The sequence below is a fragment of the Lacerta agilis genome, chromosome 11, assembly GCF_009819535.1.
Source record: "Lacerta agilis isolate rLacAgi1 chromosome 11, rLacAgi1.pri, whole genome shotgun sequence".
Lineage (NCBI taxonomy): Eukaryota > Metazoa > Chordata > Lepidosauria > Squamata > Lacertidae > Lacerta > Lacerta agilis.
This window is the reverse complement of record NC_046322.1, coordinates 14,924,419-14,945,927: the sequence shown is the minus strand read 5'-3', so window position 1 is coordinate 14,945,927 and position 21,509 is coordinate 14,924,419. Positions and strand designations below refer to the sequence as shown.

Genomic DNA, 21,509 nt, shown 5'->3' with positions numbered 1-21,509 from the left:
CAGGTAGGGTTTTGTGTCAATGCTTTATGAAAATGCCTGTTTACCCAGGTTATCACTAGACACTGGGGTTCCTGTTGATGAAGCCTGACACTTCCAAGAGACAGAAATGGGTTTTTGCTCCTTTGCAAGTAAAGGATCGCAAGCAATTAGTCCCCGTGGGGAAAAAAAAATAAGATGACAAATAAAGAGCTTTTTACTCCTTGGGGCTTTTGTGGGTAATTGGTCGCTGCTGTATTGATCTGTTTTCTGGTTTACTTATGTTTATATTTTAGACTGCTTCATACTGCTACAGCAACCTAATGGTTTAATTGTGTTGTTGTTATTATGTTGTGATGGTTTTTTTATATAATTGTCTACCACTGTGGCTTATAAATATTTTAAACAGATAAGTGAATGCCTGCCTTATTTATGGTTAAGCAAGCAATTTCAAGGCACCCGCTCTTCCTTCTTATCATTCTTCGTCTTTAAAACAGACTGGACAGCCCTTTGAGGACATGGTCAAACATATGCTTATCTTCTGACAGCCCTTCAAATGGAAGGACGGTACATGGGCACCCTACCAAGAGCTCAGAAAGAGGAAGAATCAGGCTTAAACTGGCTTAACTAGTCATTAATTCTCCAGAGACAGTCCAGGGAGGTTCAATTTTGCAAGGAGAATTGTCACGAAAATGCAGTTCCTAGGATTCTTGGGGCAGGGGAGCCCTGACCATTAAACTGATACAAAACCACATTTGTAGTTTAGATGTGAGCAGAGAGAAGGATTCAAATGGGTAAATAAAAATACAGCAGGTATCCGTCAGACCATTTCTTTGCTGGAGCTTAAAAATAAAACCAGCCATCAGAAATTACTTAATAATATGTAGGCAGTGGGAACCCTTAAAGAAAACCATTGAACATATGGATCAATCCACTCAAAGCCAAATAATGAACAATACACCATTGAATGAATAATATCCCACTGTCTTACAAGAAAGGGCAATCTGACTTACATAAAGCTTCCTTTAAAGGAGACCATATGCCCAAATATAATGAAAAAGGGTTCAGCTCCATAAAGTTCATCTCCTTCAGAATCTCATAAAATGCATTCCGAGAGGTTGGAAGTCCTTTATGCTATCTTGATCCTTTACCCCAGTGACCTCTGGAATAGCAACAGTAAGTACAGTATATCTATGTCATCTATGGAAGTGAGAGCTGGACCATAAAGAAGACTGATCGCCGAAGAATTGATGCTTTTGAATTATGGTGCTGGAGGAGACTCTTGAGAGTCCCGTAGACTGCAAAAAGATCAAACTTATCCATCCTTAAAGAAATCAGCCCTGAGTGCTCACTGGAAGGACAGATCCTGAAGTTGAGGCTCCAGTACTTTGGCTACCTCATGAGAAGAGAAGACTCCCTGGAAAAGACCCTGGTGTTGGGAAAGATAGAGGGCACAAGGAGAAGGGGACAACAGAGGATGAGATGGTTGGACAGTGTTCTTGAAGCGACTGGCATGAGCTTGACCAAACTGTGGGAGGCAGTGGAGGATAGGGGTGCCTGGCGTGCTCTGGTACATGGGGTCACGAAGAGTCGGACACGACTGAACGACTGAACAACAACAACAAGATGGATCTGTACATTCAGGAGGCGGGGTGCAAGGAAAGTGTGATACAGCACTTTAAGAATTGTGCTTCTTCAGAATGCATATTTTATTGCCATTTCACAGTAGGCTAACTGAGGCTTTGAAGCAGTTTCATTGAGGCCTCTTGGTAGCCCATTAGCAAGATTATACTTCAAACTTCCTTCTTGCAATTTGAAATATCTGTCAACCCACTGAATTAGGCTTCATTTGAGTCTCTTAAAATTGCAGGAACATTCCTTTTCAATTTAAATCTCATCTGTTTGAATGTTCAGGAACATTGTGCACTGGATATAATATCTAAAAAATCTCAAGCACTTCATATAGTTATTTTCTTGGACAAATTGTCTGGTTGTTTTAATTCTGACATTGTCAAACCCTTCAAAAATGCCTTGTCCAGCCAAACCAAAACACGCATCCCTCCCAAATGTAGGGAGTCCAAATCCTTCCACACTCGTGACTGAGAATCACTAATTTTAGTGCCGGCTGAAGTTCAAGATATCTTTCACATCCCCCCAAGCGCATAAGCCCTGGTCCAAATCCTGTCACTGTGATTTGTGTTTAGAGGAATCTGCAAGCTGGAAATTTATCGTCCTTTAAAATGTGCATGATTTTGTTAAGTCATGCAGCCAACAGAGAAGCCGTGGCTTGGTCTGGGATTGTGTGTGGCTGGAGAAACCACACACAAGAGCCCCATTGAAGCAGCTCTGAGCTTTCCAGAAGGAAGAGTGGATTAGAAGTTTAAAAGGGGGGGGGCTCTTAAACCTCCCTGTGTTAAGAGCTAATTTTCTTGCAGTCTGGCTTCATGGTAGAATACAGTGGTACCTTCGTCCTCAAACTTAATCCGTTCCAGAAGTCCGTTCCAAAACCAAAGCATTCCAAAACCAAGGCGCACTTTCCCATAGAAAGTAACGCAAAATGGATTAATCTGTTCCATGTTAAACAGCAATTTAACATGAATTTTACTATCTGTAACGAGACCATTGATCCATAAAATGAAAGCAATAAACAATGCACTGCAGTCACACAATCAATCAGTAGCTGAACTGAGTTCCACACAGTCACAAAAACAAAACAAAAAAGCCGCAAAAAAACAAAAAGGCAAAATAAATAGCAAAAACAGACAGACCTCTGCGTAACACTCAAAACGGAAATGTGGCACTCAAAATAGAGCACTTTCGGTTTCCAAAAAAAGCTCGCAAATCAGAACACTTATTTCCAGGTTTGCAGTGTTTGGGTTCTAAGTTGTTTGAGTACCAAGGCATTTGAGAACCAAGGTACAGTGGTACCTCGGGTTACATACGCTTCAGGTTACATACTCCGCTAACCCAGAAATAACGCTTCAGGTTAAGAACTTTGCTTCAGGATAAGAAAAGAAATTGTGCTCTGGCGACGTAGCGGCAGCGGGAGGCCCCATTAGCTAAAGTGGTGCTTCAGGTTAAGAACGGTTTCAAGTTAAGAACGGGCCTCCGGAACGAACTAAGTACTTAACCAGAGGTACCACTGTACATGTTTTGCATGCAGAATGCCATCAGTTCATTCCTGGCTCATTCCAGTGCAAAAGATCAAGTAGCAGATTATGGGGATACTAAAGACCCACCACCAGTCGGTGTGACACTGCTGCACCAGATGAACCAATGGCCTGACTCGGAAATGTTTGAAATGAATTAATATGCACCATGTTCATGTTAACAGCTTGAGCAAACAATTAGTAATATATTCATGTTTGAGGCTAATAGTAGAAATGTGTTGTGGTCTTAACTCGAACAACTGTGTTACTTGCTGGGAATGGAATAAACTCTTTGCATATGCTCAGAAGCACTTTTTCTGATTACTGTCTTTGAGAGCATGTGACTGGTTTGAGCCTTATAGGGCCCTGACACGCCAGTGACTTCTTAGCTAGTGCAGTTGCATAAACAGCTAGCTTTCTGGAACAATTTGAGCAGTATACCAAAAATACAGCAGGTGTTGAAATTTTAGTTTTGGCAAATGGCAAACCTGGCGTAAGATTCTCTCAATGGTTTTGTGGCCACTCTAATGTAAATACCTTTTCGGTCTTAGCTGTTTGGCTCTAGCCACTCAGGAACTATTATCCCTATTTAATTTCCTTTAAAAGAGTCTCTGGTTGTGAAATAAAGCTTAACAAAAATGCCCCGGGGTAATCTTTTCTTTACCGCCCCAAAGCCAGAGAAGCAAATTATAGGAATCTAACACATACTTGATATATTACACAATGGCCTGTTGTTTCCAAGTGGTTGTCTTGTTATATTTTTAGGAGGACTGACTCAGGATTTCTGAGTATTTGGAATTGGCTGAATCATCCCTGACTGAAGTGAGTGAAGCGATTACCAGGCACATACTGGTTGGTGGCAGCGTGTAATTAACAAGTGGTTGGTGCAGGTACCAACGGACCATCAAACGTCTGGGGGTTCTGTGCAGGGGAAGTGAACCGCCACACAAGTTTACAGGAAAGCTCTGTGAGCTTCAACTCCTGTCATGTGCCTATCTAGCAAAACATGAATTGTTGATCTGACTGGACTTTAAACATCCCACAGTAGCATGTATACAAAACACTTGTTACAATGAAGAGGCAAAGGTGGTTCAGTATATAGGCTTTCAACTTGCATGTACAGGATTCAAAAACTCAGTACAGGCAGCTTTTTATAGCAGTGAAAGGAGTTCACCCCCCCCCCTCTCTTGTCTCTATGGGTCTTGAACACCTTGTATGTATTCCAGTGATCCTTGTGCCAGAAAACGTCTGGTGGATTGGGCCCTGCGTTAATTGGCAGAAAGGCTGCAGTTTGCATTTTCTACCTAAGGCACCCAAGTATCTCAGGCGTGTGTTGGAACTTTCATCGCATTATCAAAAGAGTTCATTTTTAATTCAAATATTATACTTTTCTTTTTTTAATATAACCATTAATGTGTTTTCTTCTTTAGCATCTTTCCAGCATGTGTAGCATGATCCCTAGCAACAAACAACCTCTGGTTGAACACATCTAAATGTAACCTTGGCTCAGTCACTACAGTGTAGTAACACTCCATAATTCTCCATTAATATTATCTTCCTAAAATATCATTTTTAAGATGTTATCAGTATTGGGAGCTGTTCATAGGGGGGGAAATACATTCATAATGACTTTTCTATCTGCAGCATATGTTCCTATCATCCCCATGAGTAATAAACATTTGCTTGGCTGGAGAAGAAACGTTTGCTCACTCAAACCCCTCTTGCTTGTTCTCCCCCCCCCCCCTCCTTTCTCCCTACTCCTCTCAACCAGCTTATTAAACCGCTGCACTTAATTTCAGAATTGTTCAGCTTTAATAATGCCCTTCCTTAAAACAATGGAGCAGGCATATAAAGGGAGAGCAGCATCTGGATCTCTCCACTTATATATTAGTAGCCACACATGAAATGTTTTCTTTACTTCCTTTATGGAGCTCTTAAATGGTTCGCATTAAAAAGTCAGTCCAAATTACTCCTGTTGATGTTAGCAAATGTTTCTGGTTTCTTTGCTTTTTTTTTTTTTTAAAGAAAACTATTCTAACCCAGACCTCATTGGTTTGGTATGTTCTAGTTAGGTATTCAAAATCATGTAGCCTTATAGCTTGTTTCTCCACATTGGACTGCACCAGCACATCAGTAGAGATCATGACATCACAACCCCTGCTGTGCTCCAGACTGCATGTCCCAGACCCAGGGTAGCAATAAATTATTATTATTATTATTATTATTATTATTATTATTATTATTATTATTATTTCTACCCCGCCCATCTGGCTGGGTTTCCCCAGTCACTCTGGGTGGCTTCCAACAAAAGATTTAAAATACATTAAAAACTTCCCTAAACAGGACTGCCTTCAGGTGTCTTCTAAATGTCATATAGTTGTTTATTTATTTTACAACTGATGGGATGGCATTCCACAGGGCAGGCGCCACTACTGAGAAGGCCCTCTGCCTGGTTCCCTGTAACTTGGCTTCTCGCAGTGAGGGAACCGCCAGAAGGCCCTCAGCGCTGGACCTCAGTGTCCGAGCTGAACAATGGGGGTGGAGACGCTCCTTCAGGTATACTGGGCCGAGGCAGAATCTAGCAACAATAGATGGCAGAATCCTAGTCATTATATTAGTGCAGACATAAATTCGATCATAATCATTTCAGAGGAAATGGGTGTGAGTAGCAACAACACAGAGACCTCAGTCTGCATGTCTTGTTTGGAGGGTTTGGAGTAGGGAGCTGTCTTGTGGCTCACCTGGTCCAACATCCTGCTTGATGCTGGAAATACAGAGCTAGAGCATCATCAGTGGAAGGCTGCCAAGCTTGAAGACCTCCAGGGACCACCTCACCCTCAAGGTCATTGCTGTTCATAATGTTCAACTGAAATCTGCAGTCCTGCAACTTATGCCCATCTGATTCTGCACTCTTCTTTCTTCTATGAGACTTTTGAAGGAGCACAGGGATCTGAACCTAGAAACTCAAGAGAGGGTATTGCAGGAAAACCAGCCACACTATCAAGGAAATACCAATTGGGAAAGTGGTAGCTTCCAGGTAAGGCTTGCTTACTGACCCCAAAAAAACAAGGGAGGCTCTGCTTCTGCTTCTCTTTTAACTTCAGAAAGCCCTGCCCTAAACTTAGCAGAAACTGAAGCTGCTTTCTTGTCCTTCCTGCCACCAGCTTACTGATAGTCATTCCTATGTGAAACTATACATGGACATCATTAAATGAAAACAAACATATGTGCTTTAATTATTTTGGCATGGTGGTGATGTGGCATAGTCAGTATCCAGAGAACTTTTAAGTGATCTGCATTCCCGGTAAGACTTTGATTTACTTTTTAATACGGCTGTCTCCTGCAGCACGTAGCAAGCAGCTTTTAAAACTCAGAACCATTTCACACAAGAATTCGCTCTGCAGTATCGCAGTGAGCTGTTGTTCCAGGAAATAAAAAGCCAAACTGCACGGTAATGTTAATTGTCTTGAGTGCAGACACTTAGCATACAATCCACACACAAGAGAGAAGTATCAGTGTGGTCAGGTGAGCCCCCAAGATACAAAAAGAGAGAGAGAAAAAACACTAAATGGTTGAGGGGAACCTCCTGAAATGTCCCAATGAGGAGAGAATATGCTCAGTCGGTGTGGAATGCTGGCTTTGAATGCTGGAAGACAGAAAACTTGGGGAGAAAGTGAAATGGAATACAGTACCTAAAAAGGCATGGTTGAATACCTAAAAACACAGAACAGGAGCACTCCCCACTGCAAAGTTTTGTTGCAAGTTCCACTTCTACCTCCTCCTGGAGTTTGTGCAAAAAGCCTTCAGTGCCACTTAAAGGATGTCTCTGGAAAGTGACCTGTGTAACTGCCACACTGACTACATATATTAGCCTTCGCCCTCCAGACATTATAGACTTGTAGAGTTGGGAGGAACCCTGAGGGTCATCTAGTCCAACCCCCTGCAATGGAGGAACCTCCACTAAAGCATTGTAGACTACAACTCCCATCAGTCCCAGTCAGCAAGAAAAGGTAAAGGTAAAGGACAGTTATGTCCAGTCAAAGGCGACCATGGGGTGTGGCGCTCAGCTCGCTTCAGGCCAAGGTAGCCAGCGTTTGTTCACAGACATGTGGACAGCATGACTAAACTGCTTCTGGTGCAACAGAACACTGTGACATAAATCAGAGCGCACGGAAACACCATTTACCTTCTCGCCGCAGTGGTACCTATTTATCTACTTGCACTGGTGTGCTTTCGAACTGTTAGGTTGGCAGGAGCTGTGACAGAGCAGCAGGAGCTCACTCCGTTGCAGGAATTTGAAAAACCGAACTTCTGACCGGCAAGCCCAAGAGGCTCAGTGGTTCAGACCACAGCCATTGTGGAACCTAAGGCGAAATAGTTTGGTTCCCGTGAGATCACTCATCTAGGAACTTAGCAAAGCCACTAGACTTCCTTCGCTTCAGCAAATTGGTGGCCTCATGTGCCTTCAGACTGACATGCTTTACAGGGTTAATGGAAGGGTTACCAAGGGAATGTAAATGAGAGGCATGTTAAAAACACCATACTACTCTATTCCCCCTTTCTTTTTCTTGTTTCTCACATTTTGCAGGGTGTGTGTGTGTGTGTGTGTGTGTGTGTGGCATAAGTGAACAAGAACAACAAAACAAGTGCATTTCTAGAAACAATCTGAATAATTAAAACAATTTTTGAAAAGTGATGCATTTTTAGTCTGTCCTTTTTTGATACTATACTCTGAATTCATTGTCATAACTAGCATATCTAAAGTTAAATTGTCAGATCCGTCTTAAAAACGTCTCCCTCCAGTGATGTTAATGTTCAAAAGTCTATAATAAATCTGACATCTGTCACTGAATGAGACATTAAGCAAAGTATGACACCCCTTTTTTTTACATTTTTCAGTCTGTGGTCTGAAGCGTAACCTCAGCAGACTGTAAGTAAGCAAACAGTGTCCATGGGAGTCTGTTGGCCTGTCTCGAGAGAGAGAAGGTCGATTCTAAATGGCATCTTGCGGTTTAAAAAGAGCATCGCGTTGCAGGGGAATGCCAAGATCCTTCATTCATAACCACACGAGCTCAGGATCATTTGGACGTTTTTTTCAGATAAGCATGGGTCTTGGTTACACCATTGCCACCTGGAGTTGAAGCAGTTGCAAAAGAGAATTCCCTGAAATTCATGCAAAGAAAAATCAGAACCCAGAGATGCATGCACATGCGATAATAATAATAATTTCACATTTGTTTGTGATTTGCTGTGTACCTATTTCATGTATTCAATCAAAGTTTTGCTTTTATTCTGGGATGTCACATTTTTCAAAGCACTCAAAAGCACTGTATTTTGTGAAACTTTTCAGTACCTACTATCTTGGACAGCTTTACAGGAGGAATAGGCAAGATCATAGAGGGTGGGGCTTTCAATGGCTGCTAGTCACAGAGGCTGTGTTCTACCTCCACTTGTCAGAGGTAGTACGCCCCTGAAAATCAGCTGCTGTTGTGCACAGGTCCTGCTTCTGGGTTTTCCATAGGTATCTGATTGTGATATTAAGTCGTTGGCAGCATTTTAGCAGCATTTGTCAAGGCTCAGATGATTTTAGGCTAGTAGCAGCAAATGCTGTACATGCTAGTCAAAAATCTCTTGGGGATCTGCATGGAGTACACACAAAGCCCTACCTGCTTTGGGTGCATGGTTGTTCCTGCATGTTACTGGCAAACTTGCACTTGATCCAACTTCTAAAATGCTGCTAAAATGCTTCAGCCTCTAAGCCTAAATATATGTAGCTGAAATAATAACATTGTTGTTGTTGTTGTTCAGTCGTTCAGTCGTGTCCGACTCTTCGTGACCCCATGGACCAGAGCACGCCAGGCACGCCTATCTTTCACTGCCTCCCGCAGTTTAGCCAAACTCATGTTAGTAGCTTCGAGAACACTGTCCAACCATCTCATCCTCTGTCGTCCCCTTCTCCTTGTGCCCTCCATCTTTCCCAACATCAGGGTCTTTTCTAGGGAGTCTTCTCTTCTCATGAGGTGGCCAAAGTACTGGAGCCTCAACTTCAGGATCTGTCCTTCTAGTGAGCACTCAGGGCCGATTTCCTTGAGAATGGATAGGTTTGATCTTCTTGCAGTCCACGGGACTCTCAAGAGTCTCCTCCAGCACCATAATTCAAAAGCATCAATTCTTCAGCGATCAGCCTTCCTTCATTTCTCCTGACTCTGCTGTCTCCCAATGGGACAGGGACCTTTCCTTGCTGTCCTTGTACATGGGTGATGCTGTGTTTCAATATTGCAAACACTAAATAATTTCCCAATAATTTATATAATGCCGTTTGACTTTGTTAAAAAGTTTAGAATCTATTTGGGATACTGCCAGGCTTCAACTCTGCCTGGTACATTTATACATTCCTCAGGTTCTCTCTTCTCTTCTGTGTGCCTGTGTACAATAGGTGTTCATGTGTGTCTACGTGCTGTGTGATTTGATATATATTAGTGTTTGAAAGGCAGTTTATTAGCTGTTGCTTGTGCAGCACGTTTGTGATCTTGCTGATGAAAGATTCTGCATCGAACTGGAGCGGAGTAGATTTAACAAATCTAACAACCCACCAGCGACTTGTTGCTGTTTAACTCGGTTGACCTAGCAACAGAGCCGCAGTCAACTAACGAGCTCCAAATTCCTCCTTTGGCACTTTGTTCATTAGTGAAATGGAATTTATGGCTTTCTATCTAGCATGCATTTTTTTTCCTGTGAAACTGGAGTCGCAAATGAAGAGTCATGGAAGTTTAAGAATTCCATGAGAGTCTGGACAGATGTGCAGCAATTAGTATTGGATTTTGGCTCACCTTTGTTTAGACAAATAGCTGACAATGTGCCATCAGCCAGGCAATCGATTTACGAGCTTGGAAAGAAAACTGGCATGGAGACTAATTGAGAATTGGAAGGTGGTGGAAAGAACATTTTGCATTGTCCCCCTGCATTGTGAACCTCCAAGGATTTCAGTTTCAGCTCTGGCTATATAACAGAAGACCACTGTGAGAAATGATAGTGGAAATGTAACACACTGTGTTCTTTCTAATGCTGTCCTTCTATCCATGGAAGTTTTTTTCATCCATCAGAGGCTTTTGTGAATGGAAGGAGGACAGAAGAGATTTTCAGAAATTTCCCCTTTCTCCTGCGGTCTCTGTTGCTGTCCTGGAACATGCTCCAACCTTCCGGAGTAAATTTCGGGGATGCAGTGGAAATGGGTGAAAAAGCAAAAGTCACCTACCTCTTCCTTCCATTCAAGGGAAGCCTCCACTGGATCAAAGTGCCTTCCATGAATGGACGAACACTTGGATGGTGCCCGTTGACTGTAGATTGACAGCAGACATTTATTTCAGAACTTTGATACATATCTCCCAAGAAACAGCCAGTAAAAAATGGCTCAGCATTCAATTAGGCCATACCAAATACCAGCAATGTTTTTTTTAAAAAAAATATGTGTATGAATTATTGCTGAATTCCCACCAGCTACTGGTTACTTGACATGCTTGCAAACACAGATGGTCACTATTTGTTCATACAGGATTTTGGCAAGGAGGCAAATGTCTCAGTGGGATTTTTGTGCATGGAGTTCAGATAAATAAGCATTTTGGTGACCTGCAGTTCACTGAATAATTATGAGATTATTCTGAATTCAATGTGCTGTACCTAAAATTATACAAGATCAAAAGTATTACATCCAGATCTTAAAATCCATGACCAAATATATTTATACTGTTTGTCAGTTATAGATATATGCTCTTTAAGGTACCCAAGGGGTGGAACCATAAATGACTAAATAAGAAGCAGAGTTAAACATAATTTGGGGGGCAAAAGTTATGCTTTCAAGAGTGGCCAAAAAGTCCGTCTTGGCATTTTTGTGCTATTCACAGCCTCATCTGCTTCTTCTTAAGGTTCTTCCTTGTTCCTTGATCCACCCAATAAGGGTTCACATTGCAAATGAGATGGTGTCATAATGCCTTCGGTCAATCAGATTTGTGCTATCGACACCCAACACCCCCCCACACACACAAAAAAAACCACTGAAAAAGGAATACTAGCTATATTTTCAAATGTCTTCTCTCCACTTCCAACATTTTGGCTTAACCATATAAGAACCATATAAGAGGAGTGTTTTGGATGCAATCTGGTATCCAAACACTTGTTGGTTCACAGCCCAGTGGCCACTAGGAACTGTTCTGGACTTCCTTCCAAGTATACCTGTGCAATATATGTGTTTCCAGACATGCACCTATCACTTTCACATTTTACATTTCCAGGGTGCATATTTAAAATAATGTTACACAACACCCACAATCTCTGCCGATCAGTGACAAGATTCCAGGGGGTTCCAGGCACTCACCCAGGGTTTGTGTTTCCATTGGAAATTAGGCATAGCAGAGACTGCAGCGTCTTTAAGATATATGGTTTAATTTACACATACATATACACCCAAATCCACTACGGAGAGAGTTCAGAGCACTTGCATCTCAAGAGGGTCCTTTGCTTCCCTCTTAGGAGCAGTAGACTTGGGTTTACAAGCAGAGGGACCAGCCATTCTGCATGTGTCTCTGTGCTATGGCTTCTTCCAGTGCTTTTTTCTGGGGTTACCCAAGGTTGGCCAAACTGCGGGAGGCAGTGGAGGATAGGGGTGCCTGGCGTGCTCTGGTCCATGGGGTCACGAAGAGTCAGACACGACTGACCGACTGAACAACAACAACCCAAGGGTACGCAGTACTGGCACCATTTCCTTTCAGATGTTCAAAGTATGGCACTTACTGTAACAACTTCATTGTGAGTGCCGGCACTCCCCCCCCCCCCCCCAAAAAAAAAAACCAAAACAAAACAAAGCACCCCACTGGCTTCTTCTGAACTGCATAGCCACCTCCCCACTTCTTCTTTCTTCGAACCACTTACAGAAAAACAGCAACTGCCCCATCCACTTACAGCATCAGAACCTCTTGTTTCCTAAGCCTATTGTCAAGCAACCAGCTTTTTCCTTTTATCACGGCCCACTGCCTCACCATTATCAAACAAAGCAGGTCATTATCAGTCTCTTGTGTCTTCAACAACCCACCCCATATGTGAGCCATCACCAAGCTGGTCTCATGAGGAAGCCAGCTGGTGTTATTTCCAAACCCTGCTAAGCTCATGAATTTGTGGTTTTGCTGAAATTCTAAACTTTTACTGAATCTAGAGGTTTGGGGCCTTGCCTGCCCCGCCCCCAATTTATAACATCATTTTGCTTTTTCCTGTAAGACCAATTGCAGTCGTTAACAGTCGTCAACAGGTTTACCACACCTATCAGCCAATCACCCATTCCCTCCACCGTTCCAAGTTATACCCCCCCCCTACTCTCTCACTATATATAAGGGTCTGGTGACTTCTGTTTCAGTGTATCTGAAGAAGTGCGCATGCACACGAAAGCTCATACCAAGAACAAACTTAGTTGGTCTCTAAGGTGCTACTGGAAGGAATTTTTTAAATTTTGTATCATCTTAGGAATACACCTAAAAACTGTAGCTTCATGAAGAGGTTTTGAGGTACTTAAAAAGCACAGTTGCTCAGAGCCACAAAACAGGCATTGTGATTGATGTTTTGTCAGATCAATAACAGCCTGTTTGCTAACCTTTATGACAATATAGTTGTGTAATTTGCTCAGAAAATGCCTGTCAGCCTTGTTCTTCTTGCCTGACAATAGGTTTTGTCAGGAAAATAACTCTGCTAATCATCCACTTCGGTGTCAACCATTTTGATAAATTGCTTCTGGGAAACATAACTGGCGTGCAGAGTGCCATGGGTCACTTCAGGCCTTGCATTTTAGAATTTCACATATGTCAGATTAATTTCAAGGCAGCCACACTGTTTTCTGTGTACTGGAAACATTATCTATCCAAGCTTCTTACACATTCAAGGCATGATGTGGTGCCTGCTGTGTTTAGAAATGACAAGAAAGTCCTCAAAGGTTCAAAATATGGGCACTAGGAAGGAACAGAAAGCCAATATTACTTCACTAGCTCTTTGGTTTTGCACTCTCTCTTCCCTGGAGGTTTCTTTTCCATGGTGCAAATCATGTCTGTGGTGCAGCTAAGGACCCCGGACGGTTAAGGCAACTATGGACTTGCTGCTGTCATCTCACTTTGAGGCCGAGGGAGCCAGCGTTTGTCCACAGACAGCTTTCCTGGTCATGTGGCCAGCATAAGTAAACCGCTTCTGGCGCAACGGAACACCGTGACGGAAACTAGAGCACACAGAAACACCATTTACCTTCCCGCTGCAGCGGTACCTATTTATCTACTTGCACTGGTGTGCTTTCAAACTGCTAGGTTGGCAGGAGCTGGGACAGAGCAACAGGAGCTTACCCCGTCATGGGGATTCGAACCACCAAACTTCTGATTGGCAAGCCCAAGAGGCTCAGTGGTTTAGACCACAGTGCCACCCGCAGCTAATCTCAATTTTGTCTGCTGGGGCTTCACATACTCTGTTGAGACATCACACTGGTTGAAGCGTGGTGAACTACCAACTGATTTCCACAAGTCACAAACAACATCCTGGGAGATATACATAGATTTCTGATTGTCTGAACCTTTCTGATGTTCACATATAGCAGTAGCCTAGTTTAGCTTGGATCCCGGATAACTTGTGAGATACTAATCTAATGAAAAACTCCTCAGAGATATCCTGCTACATGTTACCGTAGGCGGGATGGAGGAAGCAAACATTCTTCTTGGTGCACCCATGAAAGGTCTTCCTTCTTCCTTTGTTTTTCTTGAAGATAAAACTTCACAGCAGCATTTTACCAGAAGGTTTAATGAAGACCAGTGTTTGCAAAACAAGGCAAAACTTCCTCCAATCCCCCACAGCACCAGACATCCTAAATCCATTAAGAAGAATTTGTACTCAGCTTAATCTTTGAAACCGTGTAGGCCAGAGTTTTGCTTTTTACATAGTTTTGATAGTCTGTTGCTAATTTGAAAGGGTCAGTTCTTACAGCCAAGGCTTGTAGCCCTTTGGGCACTTTGCAGGTTCACCTGAGTCACTGACTTTTAGAGGAAGCCTGAAACTCTGAATTGTTGGTTTACAAAGTTAGTGGGAAATTGCCTTAAAGCCTCTTGTGCTATTTATATTGGCTTCGGGCTTGCTGTTAATGTGGAAGAGACAGCGGAAGAGGGGCATTCTGGGAAAGCAAAAGCATCTTTACAGAAGGTACTGTACCTGTAAGGCTAATCATTCAAACCAAGCAAAAAAACCAAGTGTGTGCTACCCACCCTTCTGGAATGGATGGCATTTATGGGAAGCTAATCTGCAAATCTTCCCTCTGCTAATCAACCCAAAATAGTTATATGAACACATCCTTAATGTTCAGTAGGGAAAGTTATATTTCTAAAAAGCCATTGTGGTGAACTGAGATGTTATGTATGAGGAACCCAAGTCATCTACTCAGACCTCGAATAGAAGCTGATGGGGCAGTTAAGGCTGGAGTTGCAGATCTTCTGAGTGAACTCCAAATGGACAACTTGCTTCAACCAAGATGAAATCAGGTCTTTTCATCTCCGTTTGAGAGTTTAAAGGACCAGTCTTCTGGCTTGAAGCCTAGTGCTCTATTTCCTCTCATTTCACTCTTTCCTGTCTCATTGCCTAGACCAGTCATCCAGCAATGGGGAGCATGGGGTCTCCAGATGAAGAAGCAGTTGCCTCTTTAGGTGCTCAGTGGTGGTTGCCTCTGGGGATTCCTGTGCAGGGCTGGATATGGATAAATTTGTTCCTGGTATAAGCTGTCGTGTGCATGTATCTGAAGAAGTGTGCATGCACACAAAAGCTTATACTAAGAACAAACTTAGTTGGTCTCTAAGGTGGTACTGGACAATTTTTTTTATTTTTATATATATTTCAACTGCGTCAGACCAATACAGCTACCTACTTGAATCGAGGGCTGGATATGTTTTGCCTCAGGCTTAGCACCAGAGACCACTGCTTAGTCCACCACTTTTCCTGCTGATTATTCTGCCCTGCTTAGCCCTTTTTCATCTAGGTCTACTATGAAACTAATGGAGCTCAGAATCATAGAATCATAGAGTTGGAAGAGACCACAAGGGCCATCCAGTCCAACCCCCTGCCAAGCAGGAAACACCATCAAAGCATTCCTGACAGATGCCTGTCAAGCCTATGCTTAAAGACCTCCAAAGAAGGAGACTCCACCACACTCCTTGGTAGCAAATTCCACTGTTGAACAGCTCTCACTGTCAGGAAGGTCTTCCTAATGTTTAGGTGGAATCTTCTTTCTTGTAGTTTGAATCCATTGCTCCGTGTCCGCTTCTCTGGAGCAGCAGAAAACAACCTTTCACCCTCCTCTATATGACATCCTTTTATATATTTGAACATGGCTATCATATCACCCCTTAACCTTCTCTTCTCCAGGCTAAACATACCCAGCTCCCTAAGCCGTTCCTCATAAGGCATTGTTTCCAGGCCTTTGACCATTTTGGTTGCCCTCCTCTGGACACGTTCCAGCTTGTCAGTATCCTTCTTGAACTGTGGTGCCCAGAATTGGACACAGTATTCCAGGTGAGGTCTGACCAGAGTGGAATACAGTGGTGCTATTACTTCCCTTGATCTAGATGCTATACTCCTATTGATGCTTAAGCTTAAGGGCCCCTAATCTAGGAAGGGGCCCCAGAAGTGACTTTAAATCCACCCATTGCTAAGATCACAGAAGGGAAGGTCGTCTCTTGCAAAGACCTGTTTTTTGCTGACCGATGTTGAGAGATCTATATCCTTTAGAACATCTAAATTTCTTGTGAAGGCATTACAGATTCATGTAACAAAACTTGAGGGGGGAACAGGAAATGATTTGTCCAGTAGGGGTTGGGGAGTAGAAATGTTAACCATTATTGGTAGCAGTATTCCTGTTGTTATTAGTATTTTATGTGTGCAATGGCTGCTTGCTAAATAAACCACAATAAACCAAACTGACTGACTGACTGACTTTAGTCCACGTTGCTTTAAAAAAAAATATGGGTCTAGTAGACCAAATTTGAGTCGCACAACTCAGATTGATTTTTGTTGTTGTTGTTGTTCTATATATTTCAACAATCCCAAAGTCAGTAGCACAGATATTATAAAGGTGTGGTGATCTGTCATGGAACAACTCCACTGAAGAAGATAACAGTGGTTACCAATACCTTGTGGCTGGTTCTGAAGGGGTCCACATAGCAGTTCCAGCTTCAGGGCCCCCCAAATGTACGTCCACCACTGTCTAGATCAGAGTCAAAGCTGCTACTCAGGTTGGGAGTCATGCACCCTGCTGGAACAGACCAATGATTCTTCAAGCCCAGCATTGAGGGCGGCCAGCCAGGCCCTCTGGGAAGTCCACAAGCAGGACATAAAGGCAATAGCCATCTCATAATATTCCTCCTCAGCCCTGGAGTATTTGGATGCTTATTGAGAGACCTATCTGTCTTAGGTCTGTCTTCTATGAATTTTTCTAATCCCGTTTTAATTTTTTATAAGCTAGTGGCCATCACATCACATAGCAGAAAAAATCCCATAAATTAGCTACTGGTATGTTGTAGTATGAGGAATGATTCTCTTTTGGCTTGTCCTGAATCGTCTGCCAATAAGTTTTGCTAGATGGCTCCAAGTTCTAGTATTATGAGTTTGGGGCAGGGTGGAACACTATCCACTTTCTCAACGCCATGCATAATTTTATAGCTCTCTGTCTTAAGACTTGTGGTTTAAGGGGCAGAAGGTAAACTTGCAGTCCTTAGTTTGACATCTGATTTCTCTAACCACATCTGCAAGATGTTCTGGAAACCACACTTTGAAAGGGGGGGAAGCTAGGTCATTCGCTTAAAGTGTAATTTAAGAAGAAGCTGGACTGGAAAGGTTACTTTTGGTTTACATATACAAGAGGAAGGTTTCCACTGCATTTAGAGTCTCCTCTTGCATAGGAAAGCAAGATTTATACCCACTAAGGCATCCATTAAAGGGCCACCATGAGAGAACTGCTAGTGAGCTATGAAATATAAAGCGTTAACAGTGAAATACTATGCATGTTCAAAAGTGAGCTTGATGGGGCTTTATCCAAAGTAGGTGTGGCTATCATTGAATCCTAAGGTTTACCAATTTATCTGGGATTGTGCTCCATTGAACTCAATGGGCCTTACTTCTGAGCAGACCAGCATAGGAATGTGCTGCCTATTATTTAATGCTCCTGTAAACTCAAGTAACCACCCACAGAGAAAGCTCTGACTTTGCCTTCTTCAAATCTGTGTGCTTCACACAGTCACATTTTCAATTATGTTTTTTTTTTCCTTTGGTTGATTTGTACATCCTATTATTTTTTCCCATTCTCAAAAATGAACACACACACACACACATTAAAAAAAAATCATAAGCATCTGTTGGAATAGTCAGTTCTGCCCCCCATTTGTTGCTCATGCAACCAAAATGACAACAATTGCAAATATGTGGGAGGTATCAGCAGACTTGAGGCAACTTCAGATTTTTCAGAAATAAACCCCCCCCCCCAAAAAAAAAAAACTGGGGAGGGGTTGGCCACAGAAACACTCTAATGAGAAGTGAGTGTGTTGCATGACCATGGAATACTGACTAACTGTCAAGAGGTGGGAAACAGAAAACTGGGAGGGAGGGGAAATAGGAGTCAACAGAAAAGGAAGAGGGACAGAGAGAGATGTAGTTATAAAACAGGTAGACAGAACCATCTCATTGTACAGATTGGTCATTTCATGGTTCATGCTGTCATGTTATTTTAAAATGTCCTCAAGAGCTAGAAGTGAGAGCTTCCCACGGAAAACAATGGGGAAATTCAAGATTTTAATACTGCTGGAATTAGGCATCAGGGTGTCTGCTGCCCCCCCCCCAAAAAACCCAGCCATTAAAGGACTGAACATGCTCATTGGCCACAGAACGATGAGTATCTGTTGGAAATGGAATGGGGAACTGGCTGGCTAATCATGTGCCCTACTGCTGACCTTTACCCCTTCCCCTACCAAAGCAGCACAGGCTAATTCTGAATCTTGCTCATACCTAAAGGAACCTTTTTCGAGATAAGCAGGACCACATGTTATGCTACCCCTCTGCAGACTGAAATATGTTATTAATGTCAACTCTTGTTTTCTGCTCTCTTTAAATCATGAATGTCATTACGACAACATTAACGTTTGCTGCAAGTCTCAGTAGCTGCACTGAGCTGCACAGAGTCGGACACGACTAAACGACTAAACAACAACAACAAATATATGATTTAATCATCCAAACCCCTAGACAGTTTACATAATATTGTTGTAAGCTGCCTCAGGCCTTGAAGCAGAGGAATGGGAATACATGTTTTAATATAATGCAATACTGTACAGTACAGTACAAGACAAGACAACACAAAACACAACGTTACAATAATGAAGTAGCTTTAGCTGAAGCTGTTGCTTGCATAACTGGCCTTTCCGAAAGTAATACAGGTAATGTCATAAGCTATGCATACTTGCTTGGGGAAAAGGCCATTGAATTCAGTAGAACTTATGTTCAAATAAACATGGATAGGACTCAGATCTTAATTTACTAATTCCGTCTAATAGATAATTTGTCTGTTTTTGTCTTTTTAGGAAAAAGTGCTGTAAGGGTTATAAGTTTGTTCTTGGACAATGCATTCCTGAAGGTACGTTATTAAATTATTATTACTTTCCAACACTTATCACTATAAATATGGGCTCAAATATTTGTTTCTCTACATGCTTACCTGGGAGTAAGTCTCACCGAACTCATTGCGACTACCAAGTATACATACATTGGGTTGGGTGGTTAGTGAGTATAGACCAGGGATAACCAATGAGGTGTCCTCCAGGCTTTGATGGGACTACAGTTCCCATCATCCCTCACCACTGACCATGTTGACTGGGGCTGATGGGAGCTGGGGTTCAACAATATCCGAAGGCAACCACATTGACTACTTCTGCTATGGAAAATCATCCAGTAGCTGCTGTTGTCTACATTCACTAGACGTATCTGAGCTTTTGCTTCATAACAGTCTCCACATTATAGGCCTTCAAAGTCATGTGAATAAACCAACCCAAATTTACCGTTTCAGTTTCTTACTTCAATCATCTCTTCTGGGGATGGATGGTAGGTAGCATTTATGCTCCTGATATGTTTATTTGGGAGCAATAAGGAGCAGGTCATTGACGAAGATATAAATTGTGACACTGCAGGCATTAGATAGCTTGGACAATTATTCTGATGCATAAAAGGCCGTTGTGGAAGGCAGCAGTCTCAGGGTCCACTCTGAAGGACAACAATCTGTATGCCAACCAGTAGAAGATTGTTTCACACCTTTTTTTTGCTCTGAGGCTGGGGGGGGGGATAAGACACCTGAGTACAGGGGCAGCACTTCCCCTTTCGCCACTTGAGGTGCAACAGGAAGTGCCGCCCCACCCTGCCCAGAGGTGTAGGAAGGTCAGGTGGTACCCGGTGCGGGAAATTTCTTGTCCCCCCCCATTGATTCCCCCCCTGCAAAAATTGTTTTTACGTTATTTCATATTTTCTTACAAAGGAATAATAACAAGTAATAATAATAATAAACTTTTATTTATATCCCGCCCTCCCTGGCCGAAGTCAGGCTCAGGGTGGCTAACATCAGATACACAACATTGGTATAAAATCAAACAATAATTAAATTACCTCCTAAAAACATCTCAAAATCAAATTAAAGTCTAATTAGATGGCTTTCCACAGGGTTAGGGTTGGGAACAGTAAGTGCTCCACTGAACTGAAATTTCAGCCTTCACGACATAGGAAAACAGCCAAGTAAACAGCTATTTTGGTGAAGGAGGGTGAAGATATTAACCGATATGCATGAAATTTCATATATATAATCCCTAGTATAGTAAGATAAGACCTTTGGAGCAGGCATTTTTTTAAAAAGTTTTTTTTAATGAACCGCCCTAGTAGGGCAGTAATTGATAATTTGTCACCCCCTCCATTATGGAACATGGGGCGGTCCGCCCCCTACGCCCCCCCCCCTTGCTATGCCCCTGGCCTTGCCATTGCCTGTGCTGCCCTCCCTGCCAGTATCACAGCCGATTTCAGGTCAGACCTCTCTGATTTTGGGGGAGAAATTGCATGCTGCACAAGATCTTACCCGAAATTGCCACCAATGCCAGCACCGCTTCTCTACCAGGGGTGGAGGTGGCAAGGCAGGCAGGATGTCACTTTTGGGGGCTTCTGCTGCTTGAGGCGGTGCCCTCCTACCCCCAATGGCCGTGCCTGAGTACCTACCTGCTTCCTACTCATGCCTCAGATCAGTCTCTGCTATCCGTTGTTCGGTTCCTTGCAGCTGCACTGCTTTGACGGAAAAGTAATTGGCTTTTTAAAACACCCTCACTATTTTCTATTATCCTGCCCATGCTCTCTGAGGATTTCACCTCCCTTTTTTGTTCTCGCAACATGCCTGGGAGGCAAATTAGTGACTGGCCCAAGATGGCTAAGCCTGGATTTGTATCTGGGTTTTACCCTAATATTTTTGCACATCACAACAATTGGCTCCAGCAGACATAATGTGCCACCTAAATGCCATCTTCTCCTCTTCTCTGACTCTGCGCTTCACCTCTCCCCTGGGCCCACCCCTTGGAGGCCCTTCGAAGGCAGGGCTTTAAAACAATCAAATATGTGGTTTTAAAAGGAATGGGAGTGTTAATTTTGCACCACCTTTTAAAATACTGCATAGATGAGCTCAGCCAGCGGTTTATCATTTATTAAAGTTTTACACTTACTGTGTGTTATTTGGAACAGTAGTGTTTTATGGGCTGTGTGTGCTCTGCTTTGGCAATCAAGGGCTGATCTTGTACCATTGTGAACAATATGCTGCCAAGACAGATGCACATGCTCAACTCAACATACTCTTTTGCCTCTTGCAGTCAACAAAAGGGATTCACCTTGGCTTTATCAGGTTGATTTATTATTGGCAGATGTGCTGCTTTAGCAGCTCAGAGTCTTGGAAATCTTGGCAGCCAGACACAGAGCTGATAATGCACTGGGGCAAAAACAAACTATGAATAAAAATCTTAGCAGGTGAGCAAACTCGACCAGTGACTCACCTATCTTGGCTCAGTGCTGAGAAAACACTTGGAATCGTTTGCTCTGCAAAATCGAGCTCCAAATGGGATAGGAGCATTCTGACAACTCAGAAGCATTTTGAGTCCATCATGGCTGTGCATTGTGTCCAGCTTCAATTCATGGTGCTGATGTTAACCTTTAGAACCCTTAACAGCTTGGGACCAGTGTATCTCAAGGACCACCTTTTCCTTGCATAATCTGATTGTCTCCAAACTCCTTCTTCAGATCCCGTAACACCACAAGGCACAC

The 21,509-nt window shown here is 42.7% G+C and overlaps 1 protein-coding gene across 1 annotated transcript in view; it reads left to right on the top strand.

Moving 5' to 3' along the window:
- Window positions 1-21,509, top strand: part of CCBE1 (collagen and calcium binding EGF domains 1) — a 126,022-nt gene that overhangs the window by 86,546 nt on the left and 17,967 nt on the right. The window contains exon 3 of the mRNA XM_033163933.1: window positions 18,755-18,807. Coding sequence (XP_033019824.1) covers window positions 18,755-18,807 — 53 coding nt within the window. The remainder of the gene's footprint in view (window positions 1-18,754; window positions 18,808-21,509) is intronic.